The sequence below is a fragment of the Cajanus cajan genome, chromosome 3 (genome assembly GCF_000230855.2).
Source record: "Cajanus cajan strain Asha chromosome 3, NIPB_CcT2T_4, whole genome shotgun sequence".
Classification (NCBI taxonomy): Eukaryota; Viridiplantae; Streptophyta; class Magnoliopsida; order Fabales; family Fabaceae; genus Cajanus; species Cajanus cajan.
Window position 1 is genome coordinate 52,526,436 of NC_138519.1, and position 24,841 is coordinate 52,551,276.

General features: G+C 39.3%; 3 protein-coding genes across 5 annotated transcripts in view; 1 reads left to right on the forward strand and 2 right to left on the reverse strand.

The window, feature by feature from the left end:
* Positions 1-21,296, forward strand: part of LOC145955780 (uncharacterized) — a 43,773-nt gene extending 22,477 nt beyond the window's left edge. For 2 of the 3 annotated variants that reach the window (XM_083070944.1, XM_083070943.1), the window contains exons 4-5: positions 14-260; positions 15,896-21,296. In XM_083070944.1, coding sequence (XP_082927070.1) covers positions 17,106-19,124 — 2,019 coding nt within the window. In that variant the 5' untranslated portion in view covers positions 14-260; positions 15,896-17,105 and the 3' untranslated portion in view covers positions 19,125-21,296. Of the gene's footprint in view, positions 1-13; positions 261-4,400; positions 5,543-15,895 lie in introns of those variants that run through there. The other variant, XR_014432474.1, reaches the window with a different exon arrangement.
* Positions 21,297-22,282: 986 nt separating this feature from the next.
* On the reverse strand, positions 22,283-22,681 carry LOC145956314 (uncharacterized). Its single transcript, XM_083071896.1, has one exon. It carries the CDS (start codon positions 22,679-22,681, stop codon positions 22,283-22,285), a length of 399 nt encoding a protein of 132 aa, XP_082928022.1.
* A 462-nt stretch (positions 22,682-23,143) lies between these two features.
* Positions 23,144-24,250, reverse strand: LOC145956315 (uncharacterized). The gene has a single exon (XM_083071897.1). The coding sequence runs from the start codon at positions 24,248-24,250 to the stop codon at positions 23,144-23,146; it is 1,107 nt and encodes a 368-aa protein (XP_082928023.1).
* Between the last annotated feature and the right edge of the window lie 591 nt (positions 24,251-24,841).

A 24,841-nucleotide genomic window follows, 5' to 3' on the forward strand; every position in this document is an offset into this window, starting at 1 on the left:
TTCTTTTCCTTAGATGCATGGTAGATGGTAAAAATGAGTGAAATGCATAGAGAAATGGAGAAGACTAGGAGAACTTTGAAACAATGGCTCTCATCATCGAAGGTTTTATGGAGCATGATATTAGTGCAAGTTTTTATTAGTGGGATGCAGCTATTATCAAAGGCCATACTAGTTAAAGGCTCTTTCATCTTTGCTATCGTTTCATATCGCTATACAGTTGCTGCCATTTGTATTCTCCCCTTTGCAATCTACTTTGAAAGGTAAGTTATTTTTTTTTATTCTTTTTATTATTTCATGCTTTGCTTTTATTCTCTCTATTTCTCTCTTACATTGTTTCTTCCTCTTCTTCAACTCCTCAATTCTTCATTTTCTCTTTTCTTTTACCTTCCATGTTTTTGGTTATGAAAGTGAATTGTTAGAGAGGATTTGCGGGAGAAGGAGAGAGGTTTGCAGGAGAAAGATAGTGTGAAAAAGGGAGATTGTGGAATTATATTTTTTTCATTAAAATAATATCATACAAGAAGAACTTTGTTATGAATATTCTCATAATTAAACAGAATATAGAATTTTTAACTAAAGAATAAGTTATCACCATTAGGGAGCAATGGGCTACATTTTTCATTGAAACATTGGCTAGCTATGAGTTATGATTATAGTTTTACTCATTTTGTAGTTTAGGATGTACATAATTTGTAAGTTACTTTGATACATATATGGTTGACATTTACCAACTATTGTTATTTGTATGTAATTTAGTATATTAAAAATATATGAATTGTCTGGTATTTTATTAGTTTGCAAGTTTTGTTCAGGGATCCTCCTAAAATAAGTCAAATATTTAAAAAAAATTAACAACTTTTAAAATCGGTCAGCGACCGATGTTAAAAGTCCCACTTTTCAAAATTGGTTCTTTTAAAATCGGTCAGAGACTCGATTTTAAAAGTCAAAAACGACCGATTTTAAAAGTGTTTTTTCCACTAGTGGAAGCTAGATTGTAAATTTGTTGGTTGTATATGAGTTTTGTTACAAGGTGAAAATGTTGTGTGTTGCTAATATGATTAAATATTTATTAATGATGTTGTTGGTGATGCTTTCATGATGGAGATGGGGTGTAAATGAGATGCATGTTGTAGTTAAGTTGTGAAGTTGTTTACAAGTTGTGTGTTGATCTATGATATTGTTGAAGCATGTTGAAATTAAGTTGATAAAGTTGCTATAAGTTATGTGTGGACATGTTTATGTTGTGAAATATGATGAGATGATATAGTTGAAAGTTGTGAAGTACATGATGATAATATTGTGAGTTGTGAGAAGCATGACGTAAAGTGTGTATATGTGTTGAGATTTATATAGATTTTATTAGTAGACTATGTTGTTGAGTTGTTAGAGGAGAGTTGTATGTTGCTATAAAGTTGTATATTGTGCCATGTGTTGAAAAGAGATTACCTTATGATGATTGAGTTGTAAATTATGAGTTGAGCTAATATTGTGTTGTTGAAAGTTGAAATGAGTTGTTGAGTTGTTTAGATGTGTTGTTAAACAATGTTGATGAGTTGTTGTGCTGATAAACTATGTTGTTCAAGTTGAATGTTGATTGAGATGATGAGTTGAAAAGTTGTATGTTGTTTAGGTTGTTAAGCTGATTAAGCTGTGATGATGAGTTGTTGATCACTATGACTAGGGGAGATATTTTCGAAGTTGCTCATCCCATTGTATGGATTGAGGTAGTTGTGGTGCTCTAAGAGCCCAATTTTTTGAAAAACCCTCCTTGGGAAGTTGTACCTTGGAGTGGACATTGTGTTGCTCTCCTTTAGGACTTAGTTGATCCCGTGTATGGGTAAGGTCGAGGCACACGTGTACAAAGTGACCACGGTATAGGGGCCAGGCCAAGCTATACCGATTACAAGTGGCCAGATGTTTATTGTTGTAAAGTTGTTATGCTGTCTATTATTGTAAAGTTGAAATTTTGGGGACATATGGTGAAGATATATGTCCTATGTTGAGATACATAGTACTAAGAAGATAAGTTGAAAGTTGTTTTAAAGTTGAATCCCTTAATACTGTGTGGACGACATGGAAGTAGTCAATCTATGTCATGGTTGAATGACCAAATTGAGTAAGGTATCTAGTTAGAGATGTAGTCTTTGACTAGGTACTAGAGGGTGCATGGTACTTGCAGGACACTGGGTGGGCTAACTCCATATATGGATTGGTGATACTAGCCAAGGCCGTGGTAGGCTCATACCCAAACCCTTCTGTCCTGACAGTAGTACTGGACCTCCGAGTCTAAGTGGCACACCTGAGCAATTGCCTATTGTTGTATATACCTGGTTCTCTTCGGAGTTCCTAATGCTGTTCTATACCTGACCTGGTTGAGATAGGTCAAATGCTGGATTCGGTAGGGTTTATGCCACCTAGACTACTCAACCTCAGTTGTTGGAGATCTCTGAGTTGAAATGCGTGACGACGCATAAGTTGTTGATGAGTTGATTTGTTGTTGATAAGAGTTGTATCTATGTTGTTATGTTGTTAAGCTGTGATTGTGTTGTATGTTGACCCTGTTGAGGATGATGATAGTGTTGTTATGTTGTAAGTTGTTTTAAACATGTGTTGTTGAAAAATGTGTAATATATGTGTTGTTTGTCTTTTGTGTCGGATGTGAAAATGATTATATAGTTGTTATGTTGCATATTTGATATTTATGAGTTATTTATTGTCTCTAGCTTACCCTTGCATGTTTCCACGTGGTTTGGACTGCGATGATCATACGTTGTATGGGAGTAGGGCAGGGATAGGCTAGGAGATAGCTGCTAGAGGTCATAGGAGGTGCCTGGAGATGGATATTTTTTTAGGCTACCTTATAGTAGCATACTTTGTTGTATATAATTGATTGATGTTGGTTGCTTGATTAGCAACTTTATTGTAAATATTTTATTATACCATTTTAGTATATATATTCCAGTAGTGTGTAGTGTTGTTTCATAGTGTGACGGCCACGGCGGGTCGTTACACTTACAACACCCTCAATTGGTACCCTTATGATTGTCGCAACCCGGATTTTTCTGATCTCGCGACTAATGGTTTAGACATCCTTTTAAAAGTCTCATCAATTAAGGAATGTCCGGACACCAGACTAATCCCTAATTAATGGTTTTGAAAAATGAGTTCATGGAGTCGCCACCAATGTTTTAGTCAAAATATTGGAAAAAGAAAAGGTTTTTTAAAAGTCCAATAATGGCCTTGATAACCAGAATTGGGTTCGGGGGTCGGTTACGCGTAGAGATATAAAGATAAAGTTTTCTATAGGGGATTATAAAGATAAAGTTTTATGTGATGTGATCCCTATGGAAGCTTGTCATATTTTTAAAGATAAAGTTTTATGTGATGTGATCCCTATGGAAATATAAAGATAGGGGATTATAAAGATAAAGTTTTATGTGATGTGATCCCTATGGAAGCTTGTCATATTTTTCTTGGTAGGCCATGGCAATTTGATAAACAAACTATACATGATGGCCTCACTAACAAAATATCCTTCATTCATAAAAATAAGGAAATTGTTTTTAATCCTTTAACACCACCCCAAGTGTTTGAGGATCAAAAGCAAATGAAAAAGAAAAGAAACAAAGAAAAGAAAGAAGGACAGAGTGTGGATAAAGGGGACTCCACTAAGACATTTGTGACAAAAGAGAGTTATTTTATGACCAAACAAGACTTGAAAAGAACTCTCTTTATTCATAAAAGTTTTGACTCTTGTCCTAATGCTGCCACTTATCTTAGAGTTGAGAATGAAAAACAAAATAAATTTCAAACCAAGAATTCTCAACTTAGAGATATAGTGAAGAAGGAGTGGACTATTCCTAGTGTTACTCCTTATACTACTTCCTTGAAGGTGCACAAGGAAGGAAGTATTTCTTTGGATTTTCTAAAGCACCCAATTTTCGGTTTACATTGTTTAGTAGATCTAACTTGTAATAATCTATATTCTATGTTTGATCTTTTGGGAAGTTCTTATTTTTTTGAACTTAATATGTTTCCTTCCCTACAAGACAAAAATAGATTATATGACTATGAGTATCTAATAAACAATCAAATCCAAAATTGTTTAGGACGTTTTTTAGTAGTATTTTCTTTATATTTTAGGAAAAGCCTAGGATACCATTTAGGGTACTTTAGGCAAGATGTTATAGTGTTTAAAAATCAGTTTTTTCATTGTCTTAGTCATAGTGTTCTTACATTTTTAGGTTTTACTTCTAGGTTATGCTTAGAAGAGGAACCTATTTCTAGAGAGTCTAATATTTTATCTTTCTTTGTTAGGTTAGATACTAGGACTCCTCTTAGGATCCATGATCTTTTCTCTTACAATGTTACTTCTTATTCCTTGCATGTTTTATATGTAGGTGTTAATTTTTCTTCTTCCATTCATCCTCGAGATTTGAGGACAAATCCTTTTCAAGAGGGTGGGGATGATGGAATCATGCTTTGGAGTGCAAGAGGTGACATACTCAAAGAACCAAGAGGAGTTGGCTAGACATGAAGGTTTGGGCCAGTCAGGGCCCAATGGGCCTTATGGGCCTGGGAAGGCCCAAGTTGAACTTTTCATGGGCCATAGTTTGTTATAGCTATTTTTCATATGTTTTGTATACATCATGTTAGTATAGGTATCATATATTTTGGTCTTGTATTTTGGACCACATAGAGTAGCATTTTAGGTTTTAGGCTAGTTGGGCCTAGTTTTGGGCTTCATGGGCCTTTGGGCTTTTGGTACCCAATATTGGGCTCATTTTCATTCTTGTAATTTTTCCTTTCCATTGTATTTGTTTGACCATTGTATTTAGGTCATTAGATTAGGAAAATACAAGGAATACTAAAGTAGGCTAATTAGGTTAAATTAGGTTTAATTTGGAAGCCATTTAAGTTACATTTGAGTCACATGTTTTGCACCTTTGGTGGCTGAACATGTGACCTCAATGTAGACCCCTAAAATTGTCCGGGTCGGAAATAAAGCTTGAAGACTCTCGAAGACTGAAGGAAGATCAGCCAGAAGGACTCCTGGAAGGCCCTGGGAGGGTTCTCTGTAGGTCTAGAGGTCTTAGGATAGCTCAAAAATAAGGAAGTGGAGGGAATGAAGCCCAATACGGCCGTACTGAACTTAATACGGCCGTATTGAAGCTTCAATACGGTCGTAGTAAACTCAATACGGCGTATTGAAGTTTCTGAAACTTCAATACGGCCGTACTGAAGTCAATACGACCGTATTGACACTTCAATACAACCGCAGCGAACTCAATACGGGCGCATTGAAATTTCTGAATTTCAATACGACCGTATTGAACTTCAATACGACCGTATTGAAGTTCAAAAATTTCAATACGGCCGTATTGCCCCTGTAGGCCGTATTGCGCCTATTCCCTATAAATATGACGTCAATTGGACGTCATTCCACACTTTTTCACTCAGTTTTGACTCCCTCCTTGAGTATTCTGGGGTTTTTGAGCAGTGTTCTGCCCTAGAAATCTCTCTGGGAGTCGATCCGACGAAGTTCTGGAATTCCGAGCACTTAGCTTGGAGATTCGAACCTAGTCGAAGGGAAATCCTCCGGATTTCCGTAGTCAAAATTTTATAGGAGGGAGCGAGCGGGCTTGTAGAGCGAGGGAACGCCAAAAAGCTTCCCAGTTTTACGAAATATATAAAAGCACGCTTCAAAGGTTTTCTTCTTAAAATCCTTCCTTTTACTGCTTTCTGTTTGTATATTTAACTGTCATCATGTAGATAGTTAATTTATAATCGCTTATAATAAATAGGGGTAATTTAGTAATTTTACGCTGTTATTTTAGAAATAATCTGTCATAGGGAACCCGAAAGGGGCGCTGTGGGGTGCTAACACCTTCCCCACGCGTAACCGACTCCCTTACCCAACTCTGGTTGTAATGGCCAAAGTTGATTTATAAAATCAATTGCCTTATCCCTTTTTCCAATGTTTTGAGTAAAACATTGGTGGCGACTCCACGAACCCTCCTTTTGCGAAAACCACTAATCCATGGAGGGTCCCGCTTGGGATTAATATGGATTGGTGAATCATTTAATAAAATTGCTCGTTTGACAAGGTCTCAGTTTGAGAATACGTCATTCTAGCAATCCATATTTTTAAACAAATAAACGAGTCCAACCATCCTTCGCGAATGCCGAAAGCCCGTTTCGGGCCGGTGGCGACAGATGGCGACTCCACTGGGGAAGCCTCGAGAGTCAGTCCCATTTAGTGACAGATTATTTTTAACAAATAATAGTTAAAATTACTTTATTACCCCTCACTTGTATGATAACATGTTTATCTATTTGGCTTTAATAACTGTTGTATGTTTAATTTTCCGCAATTGTTTGAAATAAAATTGCACACAAACCTTTGCACACAACAGTTCCCTCTATACCCGGGGGCATGAGTGGTAATCCATAGGGAGTGGATGTTAGTACGGCCGGTTGATGGGTTTATAGGAGCCTATGAGACCGTTGTCGGAAAGCATCACTCAAGGTGATAACCATGAACTCGAGTCCGACAGTGCGTTGGAGCTTTCCATCGGCTTACGACAAGAGGAATTGGGTCCCTATAATGGGGGCACCTTGGGGGCCTCAGACCGGTGAGAACAGTTAGAACCACCTTGAATATGCACTTTTTCTGCAGGATACCCCTACCTCGTGATTCGCTCGTGACTGTTCGTGGATGAGTGAATTGTTTGTGCATTGACTATGTGACATTGTATGAGCATACATTTGCATTTGTTAAACAAACAACATTCCTATTCTATTAAAATAAGAATAAATAGAAATAAGGATCTTCTAGTACATGGTGTTAACATCTACCTTCATTTGCATTCATATAGGTAGTTTCCCTTTTCACCCAAAAAAAAACAAACAACAAAAAAAATATACAAAAATCCAAAAGAAAAAATACATATTTATCCAAACCAAGCAGTATCATGCATCATCTTAGGAAAATCCTAAAAACATGATAATGCTTAGTTCAATAAACACAATGCATGCATATTCAACATCATCATCTCATGCATATAGATCATGGAGGGATCTAGGAATCATTCATTTCATACATCCCTCCTAGTAATTCAGTAATAAACATAAATAAAAAGAAAGGATTAAATCGATGCGTATGTTCAAAAATGGATCGCACGCCGTTCGTCATCAAGTGTAAGCCAACAACCGCGCCAAGCGAGCGCACATCAACTCCGTTGTTGGTAATCAAGACGAATAAAGGGGAAGGTCCGACACCATTAAGGATCACCGCTCTAAGACCTTTCCCCTACGAATCAAATAAGGCTGTGCCGTGGATATACGACATCCACTCTTCTGCCGACAGCGATATCTCCAACATCGCTGGACTTGGGGGCATGACTAGGAGTGGCAGGATCTACACTCCCGAAGATCTTCATGATAAAGCCCCCAAGAATAAAGAAAAAGAAAAAAAGAAAACCGAGGAAAAAGAATCCGAGGAGGAGACAGACGAGCTGTTAAAGTTTATCCAACAGAGCGAGTACTCCATCGTGGATCAACTTCATAGGACGCCAGCAAAGATTACGCTGTTGTCGTTGATCCTATGCTCCGAACCGCATCGGCAAGCTCTGTCGAAAGTCTTGAACGAGGCATATGTGTCGCACACTATCTCCCAAGACAAGTTTGAGGGGATTGTTAGTCACATCAAGGCTAGTGATCACCTCACCTTCACCGATGAAGAAATCCCCGCCGAGGGACCGAATCATAACAAGCCCCTGCACATCTCTACAAAGTGCAAGGAGTAGCACATCGTTAAAGTCTTGGTAGGTAATGGATCTTCCTTGAAAGTGATGCCAAAAAGAACGCTCAAGCAATTGGCAATCAAGGGAGTCCAAACGCGCCCGAACAACATGATCGTTCGAGCCTTCGATGGATCTAAAAGAGAAGTGGTGGGAGAAGTCAATCTCCCAATCCAAATTGGGCCCACCATCTTTAAACGTCGAATTTCAAGTGATGGACATTACTCCCGCATACAGCTGTCTCCTCGGCCGACCTTGGATTCATGATGCAAAAGCTATTCCTTCTACGCTTCACCAGAAAGTCAAATTCATTGTGGGTGACAAGCTGGTGACTGTACAAGCTGAAGATGACATACTCATCAGCAAGCCATCCAACATACCTTATGTGGATGCAGCAGCAGAGGAAGCTTTAGAAACCGCCTTCCAAGCATTGGAAATTGCCAATGTTGAAACGTTTCCCCGAGAAATGAAGAAGGTGGCTCCATGCTCACCAAGAACGGATACTTGCTAGGACAAGGATTGGGCAAGTACTCCCAAGGAATCCCGGAGCTACCTATTATCAAGGACAATCCGGGGAAACAAGGGTTAGGATACAACCCTGTTAAAGATCAAAGAACGAAGAGGAATCAAGATCCTTCTCGACGTTCTTTAAACCAGATCTTTAGGAAGGCCGGTTCACAAGCATCAAGGCCGGTCGTCGTCGTCAAAATGTTTTTCTCCTTCCGATAGGGATGTATAGACTCAGTGACTATTAGAGATCACTCCTCGGGGACAGCCCGACCCCCGAGCCTCGATAGGGCACATGTTTCCATTATGATTATAATAAAATCATTCTTCATTAATTCTTTATTGCTTCTTTTCTCGCTTGCAATAAAATTCTAGACCACATTATTTTAACCCTGTTTGAATAAACATGAATGAGATTAAAATCATCTTAATAATAATAAACCCACATCATTTTTTATGTGGAAGTGTGTGTGTCAACTTGGAGCACCTTTTCTTGGCCTCAATAAGTGCCATCATGGATAAAGAAATCCTAAAGACCAAAAGACCCGCTAGGAATCCCACAAAAGGGTGACCTAGGCAAAAGTTAGGGTTACAAAATAAGACCAAAAGACCCGCTAGGAATCCCACAAAAGGGTGACCTAGGCAAAAGTTAGGGTTACAAAATAAGACCAAAAGACCCGCTAGGAATCCCACAAAAGGGTGACCTAGGCAAAAATTAGGGTTACAAAATAATGAATAAAAACAAAAACCCGCTAAGACACCACAAATGGGTGTTTTAGGCAAAAGTAAGAGCCATCAAAAAAGGAAAAACCAGAATAAATCCATGATGGTACCATCAATTGAATTCAACAAAGGGGCTCAAGAAAAGCTATCCAAGTTGTCAAAGCACAATCATTAATAACAAAGATGTGCTTAACCTCACAAGTGTTTAAACAAACAAACCTAAACACAATAAGCCTACCTTGGCCAGCCATTCTTACAAAATCCATTTTTCAAAAATAAAATAATCCCCTCTAAAACACAAACTTTTGAAAATATATATCCTTTCCTTCTTTTCTCTCTTGTCCCAACGATTTTTGAATAATCTAGTGGAAACATGGAGATATAGTGGTCAATAGGAGGGTTGACACATCTCTTAAAGAAAGGGAAGAATCACTTGGTTGATGACACCAAAATCAAATATGCATCATTCCTCGGTAACAGAAATCGGCAGAGCACAGTCCGTCTGGAGGAATGGCAAAATCCAAACACAAAAACGCATCGGTTGATTCTTTTGAAAAAAGAATCAAATAGAATTAGGTGCATCATACTGCATACATGCATACAGATGATAGGTGTACTGGAAGATCACTTATTCTCTGTTTACTGAAAAAACAAAAAAATATATAAACTTCAGAAAAACAATACACCCGTATCATGTTCAGTACGCCCGTACCAAAATTAGGATTATGAACAAATTTTCAATTCAAATACGGGCATACTGAAATGGATGCGGCCGTATTGGCCATAAAGAAATTTTCAAAGACCTCGTCATGAGGCAACCACATAAAAATAGAAAAATAGGAAAAATTGCTTGTGTATGACAGCAGCAAACAAAATGCAAAGATTCAGAAAATCAACAGCATCATACAAAATAACTGAGCCTGGAGAGGCTTGCCGAAAGAATACTCTCAGAATAAATGAGCCTGGAGAGGCTCGCCGAAATAATACTCTCTCAAAATAACTGAGCCTGGAGAGGCTCGCCGAAATAATACTCTCTCAGAATAATTGAGCCTGGAGAGGCTCGCCGAAATAATACTCTCTCAGAATAACTGAGACATTTCTATACAGAAAAAGCCAAAACCAACAAAAAAGGCAAAAATACAGAAATCAACAAAAATACAGAAAAAGCCGAACTCAACAAAAAAGGCAAAAACACAGAAAAAGCCAAAATCGAAAAAAGGGCAAAATATAGAAAATCCAACAAATCATACAGAATAATTGAGCCTGGAGAGGCTCGCCGAAATAATACTCTCTCAGAATAACTGAGCCTGGAGAGGCTTGCCTAAATAATACTCCCGCAGAATAATTGAGCCTGGAGAGGCTTGCCGAAATAATACTCCTTCAGAATAATTGAGCCTGGAGAGGCTCGCCGAAATAATACTCTTTCATCATAACTAAAGCCTGGAGAGGCTTGCAGAAATAATACTCTCAGAATATTTGAGCCTGGAGAGGCTTGCAGAAATAATACTCTCAGAATATTTGAGCCTGGAGAGGCTTGCTGAAATAATACTCTTTCAGAATAATTGAGCCTGGAGAGGCTTGCAGAAATAATACTTCCTCAGAATAACTAAAGCCTGGAGAGGCTTGCAGAAATAATACTCCCCCAACTGTACAGAATAAATGAGCCTGGAGAGGCTCGCAGAAATAATACTCCCCAGAGAAACCTCAACTCAAACTCACGGAACGAATCCCCAGCGAGAGCTATCAAAGCAAAATCGACGCAATCCCCAATGGAAGTGCGATCATCCAAACAGTATATACAAGTCAAAGGACTTAACACTTCCTCAGTGGAAGATAGCTCTCCGACTCAAAGCGCTGAGTGAGGCTAAGCCTGCAGAGGCTTCCTAAATAATACTCTGGGATACATAAGATCCCTCATTCCCCAATCGCCTACTCAGAGGCATCCCTGCAAAAAGAGAAAAATCAAAAATATCAATAAGTATTCCCCAAGCGGAATTTGGCACTTAGCCAAACACTGAACTTCAAATCCCCAGTCGCCTACTCAAGAGGCACCCCTTTAAAAAGAGAAAAAATCAAAAAGATCAATAACCATTCCCCAAGAGGAATTCGGCATTCAGCCAATCATCAAACATCAAGATAATTCGCCTATTCAGAGGCACTCTTTCAAAAAAGAAAAAAATCGAAAAGATCAATAATCATTCCCCAAGCGGAATCCGGCTCTCAGCCTATCATTGAACATCAAGATGATCTGCCTAACAGAAGAAGCCAATCACAACCAATGACAAAATCCCCTAGCGGATAACAGCCTACACAGAGGCAACAAAATCCAAAAATTAAAAAGAGTTACCCGAATAAGGAAAACCGGGATACTCCACTAACGTCCAAAGGACGTCAGCCAATCATAAGGCACCGCTCAAACTCAGAGAGAAAGAGCATCTGTGTCTATACCCCAAGGAGTCAGAAATTCCCCAAGGGTACCAACAATGCAATGCAAGTTGGGGCACAGGAACCTGTGAATGACTGCACATCCCCTAGACGGATCCCTGCGTTATCCAGCCCTCAGTGGCACAAAAATCAAAGACAATCGTCGAAACAGCATCGTGGACTGTGGAGACAAAATCAACATCCAGAATCCCCAGCGGATAACAGCCTACACAGAGGCAGCAAAAATCAGAAAATCAAAAAGAGATACCCGAATAAGGATGAACCGGGATACTCCACCAACGTCAAAGGACGTCAGCCAAACATAAGGCATCGCTCAACTCAGAGAGAAAGAGCATCTGTGTCTACACCCCAAGGAGTCAGAAATTCCCCATGGGTACCAACAATGCAATGCAAGTTGGGGCACAGGAACCTGTGAGTAACTGCACATCCCCTAGACGGATCCCTGCGTTATCCAGCCCCTAGTGGCACAAAATCAGAAACAACCGTCGAAGCAGCATCGTGGACTGTGGAGACAAAATCATCACAAATACCTGGAAAGGAGACATTCACGCTACCCCCGTCGTCACAAACACGGAGGTATGCAGCTTCCGGCTCGGGCAATGAGCGAAGCTATCTCTGGAAAGGGGGTACTCACCGTTTACCGTTGTCACAAAGGTACTTAGCTTCCGGCTCGAACAAAGAGTGAAGCTAAGCCTGGAGAGACGGTACTTACAGCTTCCAGCTTGGGCAACAAGCAAAGCAAGGCCTGGAGAGGCAAAACTCACACTGCCACCGTCGTCACAAGGATGCTTAGCTTCCGGCTCGAACAAAGAGTGAAGCTAAGCCTGGAGAGGCGGTACTCACAGCTTCCAGCTTGGGCAGCAAGCATAGCAAAACCTGGAGAGGCGGTACTCAATCATCAGGGTGATGTTAACACACTGGTGTCTAGCTTCCGGCTCGGGCGTCGAGTGAGGCTAGGTCTGGAGAGACGGTACTCAACCATCAACGTCATCAGAGGCGCGTTGATGTCCAACTTCCGGCTCGAGCGTCGAGTGAAGTTGACCCTGGAGAGGGTAAACTCAGCTACCGAGGATGTCAGAAGCGCCGAGGTATGCACCCACCTGGAGAGGCTACTCAACATTTTTCCACCGGAAGACGCTACAAGTCAGAAGGTCGGCGCAACACCCGGACAATTGGGTCAACTCCTTTACTTGTCAGCCGGTACACCAAAAGGCCGTCCGACTAAGTAAAGGGGGGGCAGCTGTAGACCCCTAAAATTGTCCGGGTCGGAAATAAAGCTTGAAGACTCTCGAAGACTGAAGGAAGATCAGCCAGAAGGACTCCTGGAAGGCCCTGGGAGGGTTCTCTGTAGGTCTAGAGGTCTTAGGATAGCTCAAAAATAAGGAAGTGGAGGGAATGAAGCCCAATACGGCCGTACTGAACTTAATACGGCCGTATTGAAGCTTCAATACGGTCGTAGTAAACTCAATACGGCGTATTGAAGTTTCTGAAACTTCAATACGGCCGTACTGAAGTCAATACGACCGTATTGACACTTCAATACAACCGCAGCGAACTCAATACGGGCGCATTGAAATTTCTGAATTTCAATACGACCGTATTGAACTTCAATACGACCGTATTGAAGTTCAAAAATTTCAATACGGCCGTATTGCCCCTGTAGGCCGTATTGCGCCTATTCCCTATAAATATGACGTCAATTGGACGTCATTCCACACTTTTTCACTCAGTTTTGACTCCCTCCTTGAGTATTCTGGGGTTTTTGAGCAGTGTTCTGCCCTAGAAATCTCTCTGGGAGTCGATCCGACGAAGTTCTGGAATTCCGAGCACTTAGCTTGGAGATTCGAACCTAGTCGAAGGGAAATCCTCCGGATTTCCGTAGTCAAAATTTTATAGGAGGGAGCGAGCGGGCTTGTAGAGCGAGGGAACGCCAAAAAGCTTCCCAGTTTTACGAAATATATAAAAGCACGCTTCAAAGGTTTTCTTCTTAAAATCCTTCCTTTTACTGCTTTCTGTTTGTATATTTAACTGTCATCATGTAGATAGTTAATTTATAATCGCTTATAATAAATAGGGGTAATTTAGTAATTTTACGCTGTTATTTTAGAAATAATCTGTCATAGGGAACCCGAAAGGGGCGCTGTGGGGTGCTAACACCTTCCCCACGCGTAACCGACTCCCTTACCCAACTCTGGTTGTAATGGCCAAAGTTGATTTATAAAATCAATTGCCTTATCCCTTTTTCCAATGTTTTGAGTAAAACATTGGTGGCGACTCCACGAACCCTCCTTTTGCGAAAACCACTAATCCATGGAGGGTCCCGCTTGGGATTAATATGGATTGGTGAATCATTTAATAAAATTGCTCGTTTGACAAGGTCTCAGTTTGAGAATACGTCATTCTAGCAATCCATATTTTTAAACAAATAAACGAGTCCAACCATCCTTCGCGAATGCCGAAAGCCCGTTTCGGGCCGGTGGCGACACTCAAATTAACCCTAAATGACACTCCAAATTACACTTAGATGCACCTTAGGTACCTGAATTTTCGGAGTAGCACATGGGAGCCAAAATTTGAATTCAAATTTCAAATTTGAATTCAAATTTCAAATTTGAATTCAAATTTTGGGCGCCACATGTCACCTTTTGATTTAGGCGCCCAAAGTGTGCAAAACCGAGCTTACTTAAGTGTTTCCTTCACCATTTGTATTTACTTTTGAACATTATAGAAATTTGTGAGCCATTGGCCGAGTTTCCTCTCTCAAAAGTCTCCAACCTCTCACCTTCAAAAACCCTAGGCTAGTTGTCTACTTTCCTACTTTTTGAAGTGAGAATCCATTGATGCTTGAGCTTGGATGCTTCCCTCCTAAACTTTGGAAGAGTGTATCCGTGAGTTCATAGTCTTCAAGTGTTCTTAGTTGTGGAATCAAGTCTCCTTTGAAGAAGATCCGGCCTAAGCAAATCTGTGGAGAAGAACTACCTTCACTTCTCCTAGTTTTGCTATCAATTTTGGTATCAAGAGCAAGGTCTTCAAGGAGATAAGTGTTCTTCAAAATTTTGTGTCCGTTTTGTGTTTGTGTGTTTCTTGTCTTGTCATGTTTGAGTTGTTCAATTTTCGGATCTATATTTTGAAGTTCTTGTGTTCATAGATCCATTGTTGATTGTTCTTGAATTTCTTCCTCAATCAACTTGTTTAGGAATTATTTGCTTGTGCTATTTTTTTGATTTTATTTTGAGTCTCTCCATTCTTGTATGTGTTCGTGATTGGACCTCATGCATTGCATTTAGATTTTGGTTTTGAATCTTTGTTTTGTCTTAGAAGTTTGTGTTTAGTCTTTATATGTTGCAAATTCCTTGAATAGCATGTTTAACCTAGTTTTATTTTGAATTTTGTGTCTACATATTGCTCTCGGTTTTGTTTCTCTTTTGCCTACCTATATGTGTTTTTTCTTTTACCTTATTGTGTTCATAATTTGCTATTAGTCCTAGCAAGTTTCTTTAGAGTTAGGTTTCTATTATGTTCTTAAGTTTTCAAATTACATTCCATTGAAAATCTTATAAAAATTTTTGTGACTCAAATTTTCAAGTGTAAACCTACTTCTAGTGCACTCTTTTTGTGGATTCAAATTTTAAAAAAATTAGAGGCTGAAAACAGAGATAAAACAGAGCCTAAAGTGTTCAAAAGATAAAAAAGAAAAGAGTTCAAAAGGAATCCAAACCAAAAACCTAAAGACTAGTGCACTAGTTATTCAAGTTACTTGAAATTTGACCTAATTTTTGGCTGATTTGTATTATCGGTTTCTATAGCTTGGAATCATTGAAAAATTTGAAACAAAAGGCAAATATACTCTCTGGACTCTTAATTTGATACTGGAAAAAGAAAGAATTAAAAAAAAATAGAGAAAAAAATTTATAAAGAAAAAGCCGAGAGGTGTACAAGCTGAAAAATCCACTTGATTCCTTGTTATTGTTTTGGCTACTACTTTAGCTATACTTGTCCAATTGTCTTCAAATTTTTTTTGTTTTGTTCATCTATTCTAGTACCTATCTAGGAACTCTTCTCTCTGAGTGCTAGCTTTTATTTGGAGTCTTAATTTTCAGTTTTACTTGTTGAACCTCTTTGAGTCTTGTCATATACATCATATTACTCTTAACTTTTGGTATAAGCTTTCCAAATTGTGCTTTATTGCTTGTCTAGTTTTCTTTCAATAATTTTCCTGTGCTGGAAGTGGCCTCAAATCCTTGCTCAAGGATCAAGCATTGCTCAACAAAGAGTAGGAAAAGTTTGGACACTAAGACCTAAAAATTTGACCTAATTTAGTGACCAAAACTTCTCCTAAACTTCCTTCACTTGAGTGACCATTCCTTTCACCTTGTGAGGCAGCCACCATTAACCTCTTTGTTGTGTTTCTTTTGCAGGTCCAGTAGCATCATATTGAAGGATTAGTGGCGGATTAAACACTTGATTAAGTGTTGGAAAATTTGCACAACAAAAATCGTCACTAAATTGGTCACCAAAACCGCCATTTATTGCTTTCTAGGCTAGTTTAAATTTTGCAATCTCTCTTGTATTTTAAAATCAATTTGTAAAGCTTGGAGGGAGTATTAAGAAGCTGGTCAGGTATATCTACATCCTTGATAGACTCTCACGTGTAGTACTAGTGGAAGTGGCTTGGAAATTTCATATGTTTCAAGCTTCCACTTAGGATATCCGACTAGTTGCTTAACTTGCTTCTTTTTAAGTTTTCTTGTACTTAATTGCTTTACTTTGTTGCCTATAAACGTCTAGAATTGTGTAGTTTTATTTGCTCACGCTTAGTTAAGTGTCAAAAACAAACAAAGTTGTAAAAAAGCATACAAAATTTTTGTGAAAAGTTTTGGGGAATTGGAAATACCACAAAGGAGTTTAGTGATTTCCACTTGAAAAGGCTTGGTTATTAAGTGGCTCTTTGTAGCTCACCTCCCTTGATAGTGCAACTTGTACACTTAGACTTCCAAGTGCTATTTTCATTCCTAGAAAATACCAAAAACATTTTATAACTTTTTGCATAGCATACAAATTCTTTTTGCTTAACCATGAGTCATCATACTCAAGGTAGTAGTGACTTTGATACTCCTAAAAGTTTTGAAAGAATTGTCAAGGAGGTTGAAGCACTAAAACTTTGGAAAAATGATGAGATGCTTCAAAAACAAAAAGAGAAACTTGAAAAAGAAGTACAAATCATGGCTTTGGAACAAGAAATCCAAAAGATTAAGCAAAGGGAAGAAAAACTTTTGAAAAGATTGAATAAAAATAAAAGTCCAAAAGGTTCTTCTAGGAGCTCAACCAAGAGCTCCAATGATTCTCAAAGCCAAGATAATGATGGTAGTATGCATATGGATGCTTACTATCAACCAACACCTAGGAGAGTCATTAAGGAACACAAAGTGAGGGAATCAAGGGTTGATCTCCCTTACTTTCATGGAAAAGAAGATGTGGATGCCTACTTGGATTGGGAAATGAAAGTGGAGCAAATCTTCACTTGTCACCAAGTAGGTGAAGAAAGAAAAGTTCCCTTGGCCACCTTAGCTTTCCAAGGACAAGCTATGTATTGGTGGACCTCCTTAGAGAGAGAGAGAAGACTTCACAATGAGGAGTGCTATGAGAAGAAGGCACATACCTTCTTATTATAGTAGGGAGCTTATGGATAAGCTCCAAAGACTCCAACAAAAGAATATGAGTGTTGAGGAGTATAGACAAAAGATGGAGTTGTATCTCATGAGGGCTGGCATAAGGGAAGAGGAAAGATTGACCATTGCTAGGTTTTTAAGTGGTCTAAATTTTGATATAAGAGATAGAGTTGAGTTACTCCCTTATAGGGACCTTGATGATTTGGTCCAACTTTGTATAAGGGTGGAACAACAAAATTTAAGGAAAAATTCTTTAAAAGGAAAAACTCAAGCTAACTCTTATATCAAGAATGACTACAAGAGGGAGGGTCAATATGACTCTTCTAAAAGCTCTAGTAAGGGTCAAGAAAAAGAAAAAGAAAATGATAAAAATGTTGTCACTTCTAGTAGTAAAACTAGTGACATCAAATGCTTTAAATGTCTTGGGAGAGGCCATATAGCTTCTCAATGTCCAACTAAAAAGGTCATGATTTTGAGAGGACAAGACATTTATAGTAGTCTTGATGAATCTAGTTCTACCACTTCAAGTGATAGTGAGACTAGTAAGGAAGATCCTCAAATTGAAAAGCTATATCCTGTTGATGGTGATCTTCTTATGGTCAAAAGGCTTCTTGGAAGTCAACCTTGTCCCACTTCACTATCACAAAGAGAGAACATCTTTCACACAAGATGTTTAGTTTCCAAAAGAACTTGTTCTCTCATTGTTGATAGTGGATCATGTTCAAATTGTTGTAGTACAAGGTTGATTCACAAGTTAGCCCTTACCACCATTCCTCACCCTCACCCTTACAAACTTCATTGGCTCAATGAAGGTGAGGAATTGGAGGTGAATCAACAAGTGAAGGTCAAGTTTTCTATAGGGGATTATAAAGATAAAGTTTTATGTGATGTGATCCCTATGGAAGCTTGTCATATTTTTCTTGGTAGGCCATGGCAATTTGATAAACAAACTATACATGATGGCCTCACTAACAAAATATCCTTCATTCATAAAAATAAGGAAATTGTTTTTAATCCTTTAACACCACCCCAAGTGTTTGAGGATCAAAAGCAAATGAAAAAGAAAAGAAACAAAGAAAAGAAAGAAGGACAGAGTGTGGATAAAGGGGACTCCACTAAGACATTTGTGACAAAAGAGAGTTATTTTATGACCAAACAAGACTTGAAAAGAACTCTCTTTATTCATAAAAGTTTTGACTCTTGTCCTAATGCTGCCACTTATCTTAGAGTTGAGAATGAAAAACAAAATAAATTTCAAACCAAGAATTCTCAACTTAGAGATATAGTGAAGAAGGAGTGGACTATTCCTAGTGTTACTCCTTATACTACTTCCTTGAAGGTGCACAAGGAAGGAAGTATTTCTTTGGATTTTCTAAAGCACCCAATTTTCGGTTTACATTGTTTAGTAGATCTAACTTGTAATAATCTATATTCTATGTTTGATCTTATGGGAAGTTCTTATTTTTTTGAACTTAATATGTTTCCTTCCCTACAAGACAAAAATAGATTATATGACTATGAGTATCTAATAAACAATCAAATCCAAAATTGTTTAGGACGTTTTTTAGTAGTATTTTCTTTATATTTTAGGAAAAGCCTAGGATACCATTTAGGGTACTTTAGGCAAGATGTTATAGTGTTTAAAAATCAGTTTTTTCATTGTCTTAGTCATAGTGTTCTTACATTTTTAGGTTTTACTTCTAGGTTATGCTTAGAAGAGGAACCTATTTCTAGAGAGTCTAATATTTTATCTTTCTTTGTTAGGTTAGATACTAGGACTCCTCTTAGGATCCATGATCTTTTCTCTTACAATGTTACTTCTTATTCCTTGCATGTTTTATATGTAGGTGTTAATTTTTCTTCTTCCATTCATCCTCGAGATTTGAGGACAAATCCTTTTCAAGAGGGAGGGGATGATGGAATCATGCTTTGGAGTGCAAGAGGTGACATACTCAAAGAACCAAGAGGAGTTGGCTAGACATGAAGGTTTGGGCCAGTCAGGGCCCAATGGGCCTTATGGGCCTGGGAAGGCCCAAGTTGAACTTTTCATGGGCCATAGTTTGTTATAGCTATTTTTCATATGTTTTGTATACATCATGTTAGTATAGGTATCATATATTTTGGTCTTGTATTTTGGACCACATAGAGTAGCATTTTAGGTTTTAGGCTAGTTGGGCCTAGTTTTGGGCTTCATGGGCCTTTGGGCTTTTGGTACCCAATATTGGGCTCATTTTCATTCTTGTAATTTTTCCTTTCCATTGTATTTGTTTGACCATTGTATTTAGGTCATTAGATTAGGAAAATACAAGGAATACTAAAGTAGGCTAATTAGGTTAAATTAGGTTTAATTTGGAAGCCATTTAAGTTACATTTGAGTCACATGTTTTGCACCTTTGGTGGCTGAACATGTGACCTCAAATTAACCCTAAATGACACTCCAAATTACACTTAGATGCACCTTAGGTACCTGAATTTTCGGAGTAGCACATGGGAGCCAAAATTTGAATTCAAATTTCAAATTTGAATTCAAATTTTGGGCGCCACATGTCACCTTTTGATTTAGGCGCCCAAAGTGTGCAAAACCGACCTTACTTAAGTGTTTCCTTCACCATTTGTATTTACTTTTGAACATTATAGAAATTTGTGAGCCATTGGCCGAGTTTCCTCTCTCAAAAGTCTCCAACCTCTCACCTTCAAAAACCCTAGGCTAGTTGTCTACTTTCCTACTTTTTGAAGTGAGAATCCATTGATGCTTGAGCTTGGATGCTTCCCTCCTAAACTTTGGAAGAGTGTATCCGTGAGTTCATAGTCTTCAAGTGTTCTTAGTTGTGGAATCAAGTCTCCTTTGAAGAAGATCCGGCCTAAGAAAATCCGTGGAGAAGAACTACCTTCACTTCTCCTAGTTTTGCTATTAGTAACTAGAACGACCCGTTCTGAAATTGGAACGGCACGTTCCATAGACATAATTAACACATACTTGGCTGTGCTGGAACGGGCGTTCCGGACAAGGTTCTTTAGGCTTGTTTTATAACTTGGAACGACCCGTTCCAGTTTAGTAACGGCCCGTTCCAGTTATAGGTTTAGCCCTCTTTTGAAGAGTTTGGAACGGCCGTTCCAATCTAGGAACAGCCCGTTCCAAATTAGGGTTGATGGCTCTTTTAAAAACTTGGAACGGCCCGTTCGAAATTGGGAACGGCCCGTTCCGGTTTTCGGAACAGCTCGTTCCAGTCTTTTAAAATTAGCTTAATGGGCCTTCTAAAGTCCTATCTTGTCGTTTGCATGCTTCGGGAGCTCCTTCCCTTCGTAACAGAGGTCCATTCCCTTGTTTGTATGCCCCCCCGGACGAAATTGGGTGTCTATAGCTGCCCCTCTTTACTTGTCCTTTGGAATAGTAATGTGTTGCTTTTCCAAAGGCAAGAAAAGACGTAGACATTTCGTCCGGGTCTTCACTTCGTCTCTTTAGTTCTTCTAAGTTGTTTCCCTTGTGATAATGTGTAGCTTCTTTCGCTTTGAGGTTAGGTAACCCTCTTCGATCTTGTACTAGTTTTGAGGATCTTGTAACCCTTTCACTAAGGTCAGGTAACCCATTTTGTACTAGTTTTGGGGATCTAGCAACCCTTTCACTAAGGTCAGGTAACCCACTTTGTACTAGTTTTGGGGATCTAGCAACCCTTTCACTAAGGTCATGTAACCCACTTTGTTGTTGAAGTAGTTTCGTAGCTCAGCCTCTCCAAGCTGGACTGTTATTTTAAGGCTTCAGCCGACCTCCTCTAAGGTCAGGTAACCCACTTTTTTGTTGAAGTAGTTTCGTAGCTGAGCCTCTCCAAGATAGACTGATATTTTAAGGCTTCAGCCGGCCTCCTCTAAGGTCAGGTAACCCACTTTATTGTTGAAGTAGTTTTGTAGCTCAGCCTCTCCAAGTTGGACTGATATTTAAGGCTTCAGCCGGCCTCCTCTAAGGTCAGGTAACTAACTTTGTTCTTGTACTAGTTTTAGGGATCTAGCAACCCTTTCACTAAGGTCAGGTAACCCTTTCACTACGGGCAGGAGATGTTTGATGTGCCCCTGTGTTGGTGGGCAGAGAAGTGGATGACTGACAGGGATTCCAATGTTGCCCCTGCCACTTGAGTATTGTGATGCCTCTCCAGGCGCAATGCTGAGTCCCTTTTGATGATTGGTTATTTGATGTTGGTGGATGGTTGTGGAATGAAAGACTGCCCCTAGGTGGACGGGCAGGAAATGTTTGTTGTTGTTCTTGTCAAGGTGAGTATTATGATGCCTCTCCAGGCGTCTTCTTGTTGTAGGTTTTTTTTTCCTTTCATTTCTTTGTTTAGCTTCGGCTTTTTTCACATTTGAAGCTTGCCTTTTTTCTGCTATATATTTTTTTTAAATGCTTCGTTTTTTTTGTCAACATGTACGAAGCTTGCCTTTTTTTGTCTATGGCTGGTCATTGTAATGGATTGACTTGACCTTGTCTGATCTTTGTTGTGAGGGAAGGGTTTTGCCCCTTCACACATGGCTCCCTTCTTGATTGTTTTCTTTAGAGATTTTATTCATGATGCATGCATGGATTGAAAATGTTTGCAGCCTACTGTCCTTTTGGATAATTCCCTTTTGATGTGAAAAGTTATTTATTTCAAGTGCGCGCTTTTCTATATGCCATACATATGCGTTTAAGCTTTTTAGAAATCTATTGGTATCAAGTGGCTTCTCTTTACCCCCCCCCCCCCCCTTTTTTTTTGACTGAAGATTCACATATAACTTTTTCTTACTTTAGAGGCCCGTATAGGATTGTCTCATCTATTTAACTGCTTTTTTGCTGGGTTGTTTTGATTTTTCTCTTTTATACCAAAACACGTCATTTAAACATAAAGGTTGAAAGAACTAAGAAAAATGGTATTTTATTGCCAATTAGAAAATTTAAAGGAGGGTTACAAGAGGAGGTTTTGAAACACTGACTGAGGTTGGCCGGTGTCTGGGCTTGAGTGATCATGACTTTAAGAAATGAAGCTTGGCATCCTCCTAGTCATATGATTAGCACTGCTTCAAGTAATTTTTTGACTTCTATAGAGGGTGATAGGGCTTCTAGGTCGTCAATTCGTCTTGCTTTAGCGCCTTTTTTTTTTTTTTTTGCGCTTAAGCATAGAACTTTTTCACGGCATCAGAGTTTACTGGGTAAGCGAGTTCTTCACCATCCATGTTAGTGAGGATCAATGCTCCTCTAGAAAAGGCTCGCTTGACCACGTATGAGCCTTCATAGTTCGGTGTCCATTTCCCTATCTTATCTTTCTGTGCTGGTAGAAGTTTCCTGACTACTAGATCCCCCTCTTCAAATGGTCGTGGTAGGACTCTCTTGTCGAAGGCTCTCTTGATTCTCCTTTGATATGTTTTCCCGTGACAAATGGCGTCTAACCTTTTCTCTTCTATGAGATTTAATTGGTCAAATCTGGTTTGAACCCATTCAGTTTCTGGGAGCTTTGCCTCCGTGAGTAATCTCAAAGAAGGAAATACTTCAACAGGCAAGACTGCCTCCATCCCGTATACTAAGGAAAAAGGGGTGGCGCCCGTCGATGTGCGAACGAATATTCTGTACCCATGCAATGCGTAAGGTAGCATCTCATGCCAATCTTTATATGTAACGACCATTTTTTGAATGATCTTCTTGATATTCTTGTTGGTTGCCTCAACTGCCCCATTCATTTTTGGCCTTTAAGGGGAGGAGTTATGATGTTGAATCTTGAAAGAGTCACATAATTCAGTCATCATCTTGTTGTTGAGGTTGGACCTGTTGTCTGTTATAATTTTGTCAGGTATTCCATAACGACATATTATGTTTTTTCTGACGAAATTGACTTCCACTTTACGGGTTACATGTGCGTATGACGTGGCTTCAACCCATTTGGTGAAGTAATCAACTGCTACAAGAATGAATCTATGTCCATTTGAGGCCTTGGGTTCAATGGGTCCAATGACATCCATGCCCCACATCGAGAAAGGTCAGGGCGAGGCCATTACATTGAGCTCACTTGGTGGGACTTGGATATTATCAGCGTATATTTGGCATTTGTGGCATTTCCTAGCATACGAGATGCAATCCTTCTCCATAGTGGACCAAAAGTATCCTGCCCTCATGATCTTTCTGGCCATGACCTGTCCAGCTATATGGGTACCGAAGGTTCCTTCGTGGACTTCCTTCATTAACGATCGAGACTCCTTCTGACCAATACATCTTAACAGGATGGAATCAAAACTCTTCTTGTACAAGATGTTCTCATGTAGTACGAATCCGATAGCCCTTCGTCTGATTGTTTTCTTGTCGTTGTCAGATGCCCCGACTGGGTATTTCCCTTCTTTGATGTATTGATGGATGTCAAAATACCAAGGATGGCCATCTTCCTTTTCCTCCAGTGTGCAACAATGAGCTTGTGTCTCATGTCGTCTGATTCTGATGACCGGTATTTCACATCCCTCTTTTATAGCGAACATGGATGATAGTGTGGCCAGCACATCTGCTAACTGATTCCCCTCTCTCGGGGTATGCTCAAAGTTAATTGATTCAAATTGAGACATCAGATCCTGAATGTATGCTCGATAGGGGATTAATTTGTAGTCCTTTGTTTCCCATTCATCTCGTAGCTGGTATATCACCAAAGCTGAATCACCGTAGACTTCTAGTTTGGTGACTTCGTTATCTAGCGCAGCTTGTAGACCCAATATACAAGCTTCGTATTCAACCATGTTGTTGGTGCATTCAAAGTCCAACCTTGCCGTCACCGGGATATGTTTTCCTTGGGACGATATCAGTATGGCTCCTATTCCGTGCCCCATTATATTGGAGGCCCCATCGAAGAACATCGACCAGGATTCATTTTGACTTTGCTTTTCTGGCTCATCCTTCAAGGTCAATATTTCTTCATCGGGGAATTCCTCCTTGACCATGTGTTCATCCTCGGTTGGTCCATTTGCTAAATGATCGGCCAGGACACTACCTTTGATTGCCTTTTGCGAGACATATACAATATCATATTCTGATAGCAAAACCTGCCATCTGGCAATTATCCCAACTAGAACAGACTTTTCAAGTAGGTACTTGATAGGATCCATTTTGGATATTAACTGGGTTGTATGTCTCAGCATGTATTGTCTTAGCCGCTAGGTGGCCCCCACCAAGGCGCAACATGTTTTCTCCAAAGGAGAATACCGAGCTTCGTAATCAGTAAACTTCTTGCTCAAGTAATAGATAGCTCTTTCTTTATTACCAGTCTTGTTTAACTATCCCAGCATACATCCCATGGAATTTTCCAAGACTGTGAGGTATAGGATGAGAGGTTCTCCTTCAATAGGAGGCATCAATATTGGTGGATTGATAAGACATTGCTTAATCTTATCGAAAGCGATTTGGCATTCCTCATTCCATTCCACGGGTTGATTCTTTCGGAGCAGTTTAAAGATGGGAGCGCATGTGTCAGTCAACTGAGATATGAAACGAGCTATATAATTCACCCTACCAAGAAATCCTCTGACCTCCTTTTTTGTCTTAGGGGGCGACATTTCTATTATGGCTCTGGCTTTGTCTAGATCTACTTCTATCCCCTTTTCACCAACGATGAACCCAAGGAGTTTTCCTGATCGGACTCCGAAAGTACATTTAGTAGGATTTAGCTTTAATTTGTACTTACGAAGCTGATTGAACAG

Excerpts from the sequence above, each read along its gene's own strand:
- LOC145956314 (XM_083071896.1), bottom strand. The coding sequence starts at position 22,681 with ATGGAGGCAGTCTTGCCTGTTGAAGTATTTCCTTCTTTGAGATTACTC.
- LOC145956315 (XM_083071897.1), bottom strand. The coding sequence starts at position 24,250 with ATGGATCCTATCAAGTACCTACTTGAAAAGTCTGTTCTAGTTGGGATA.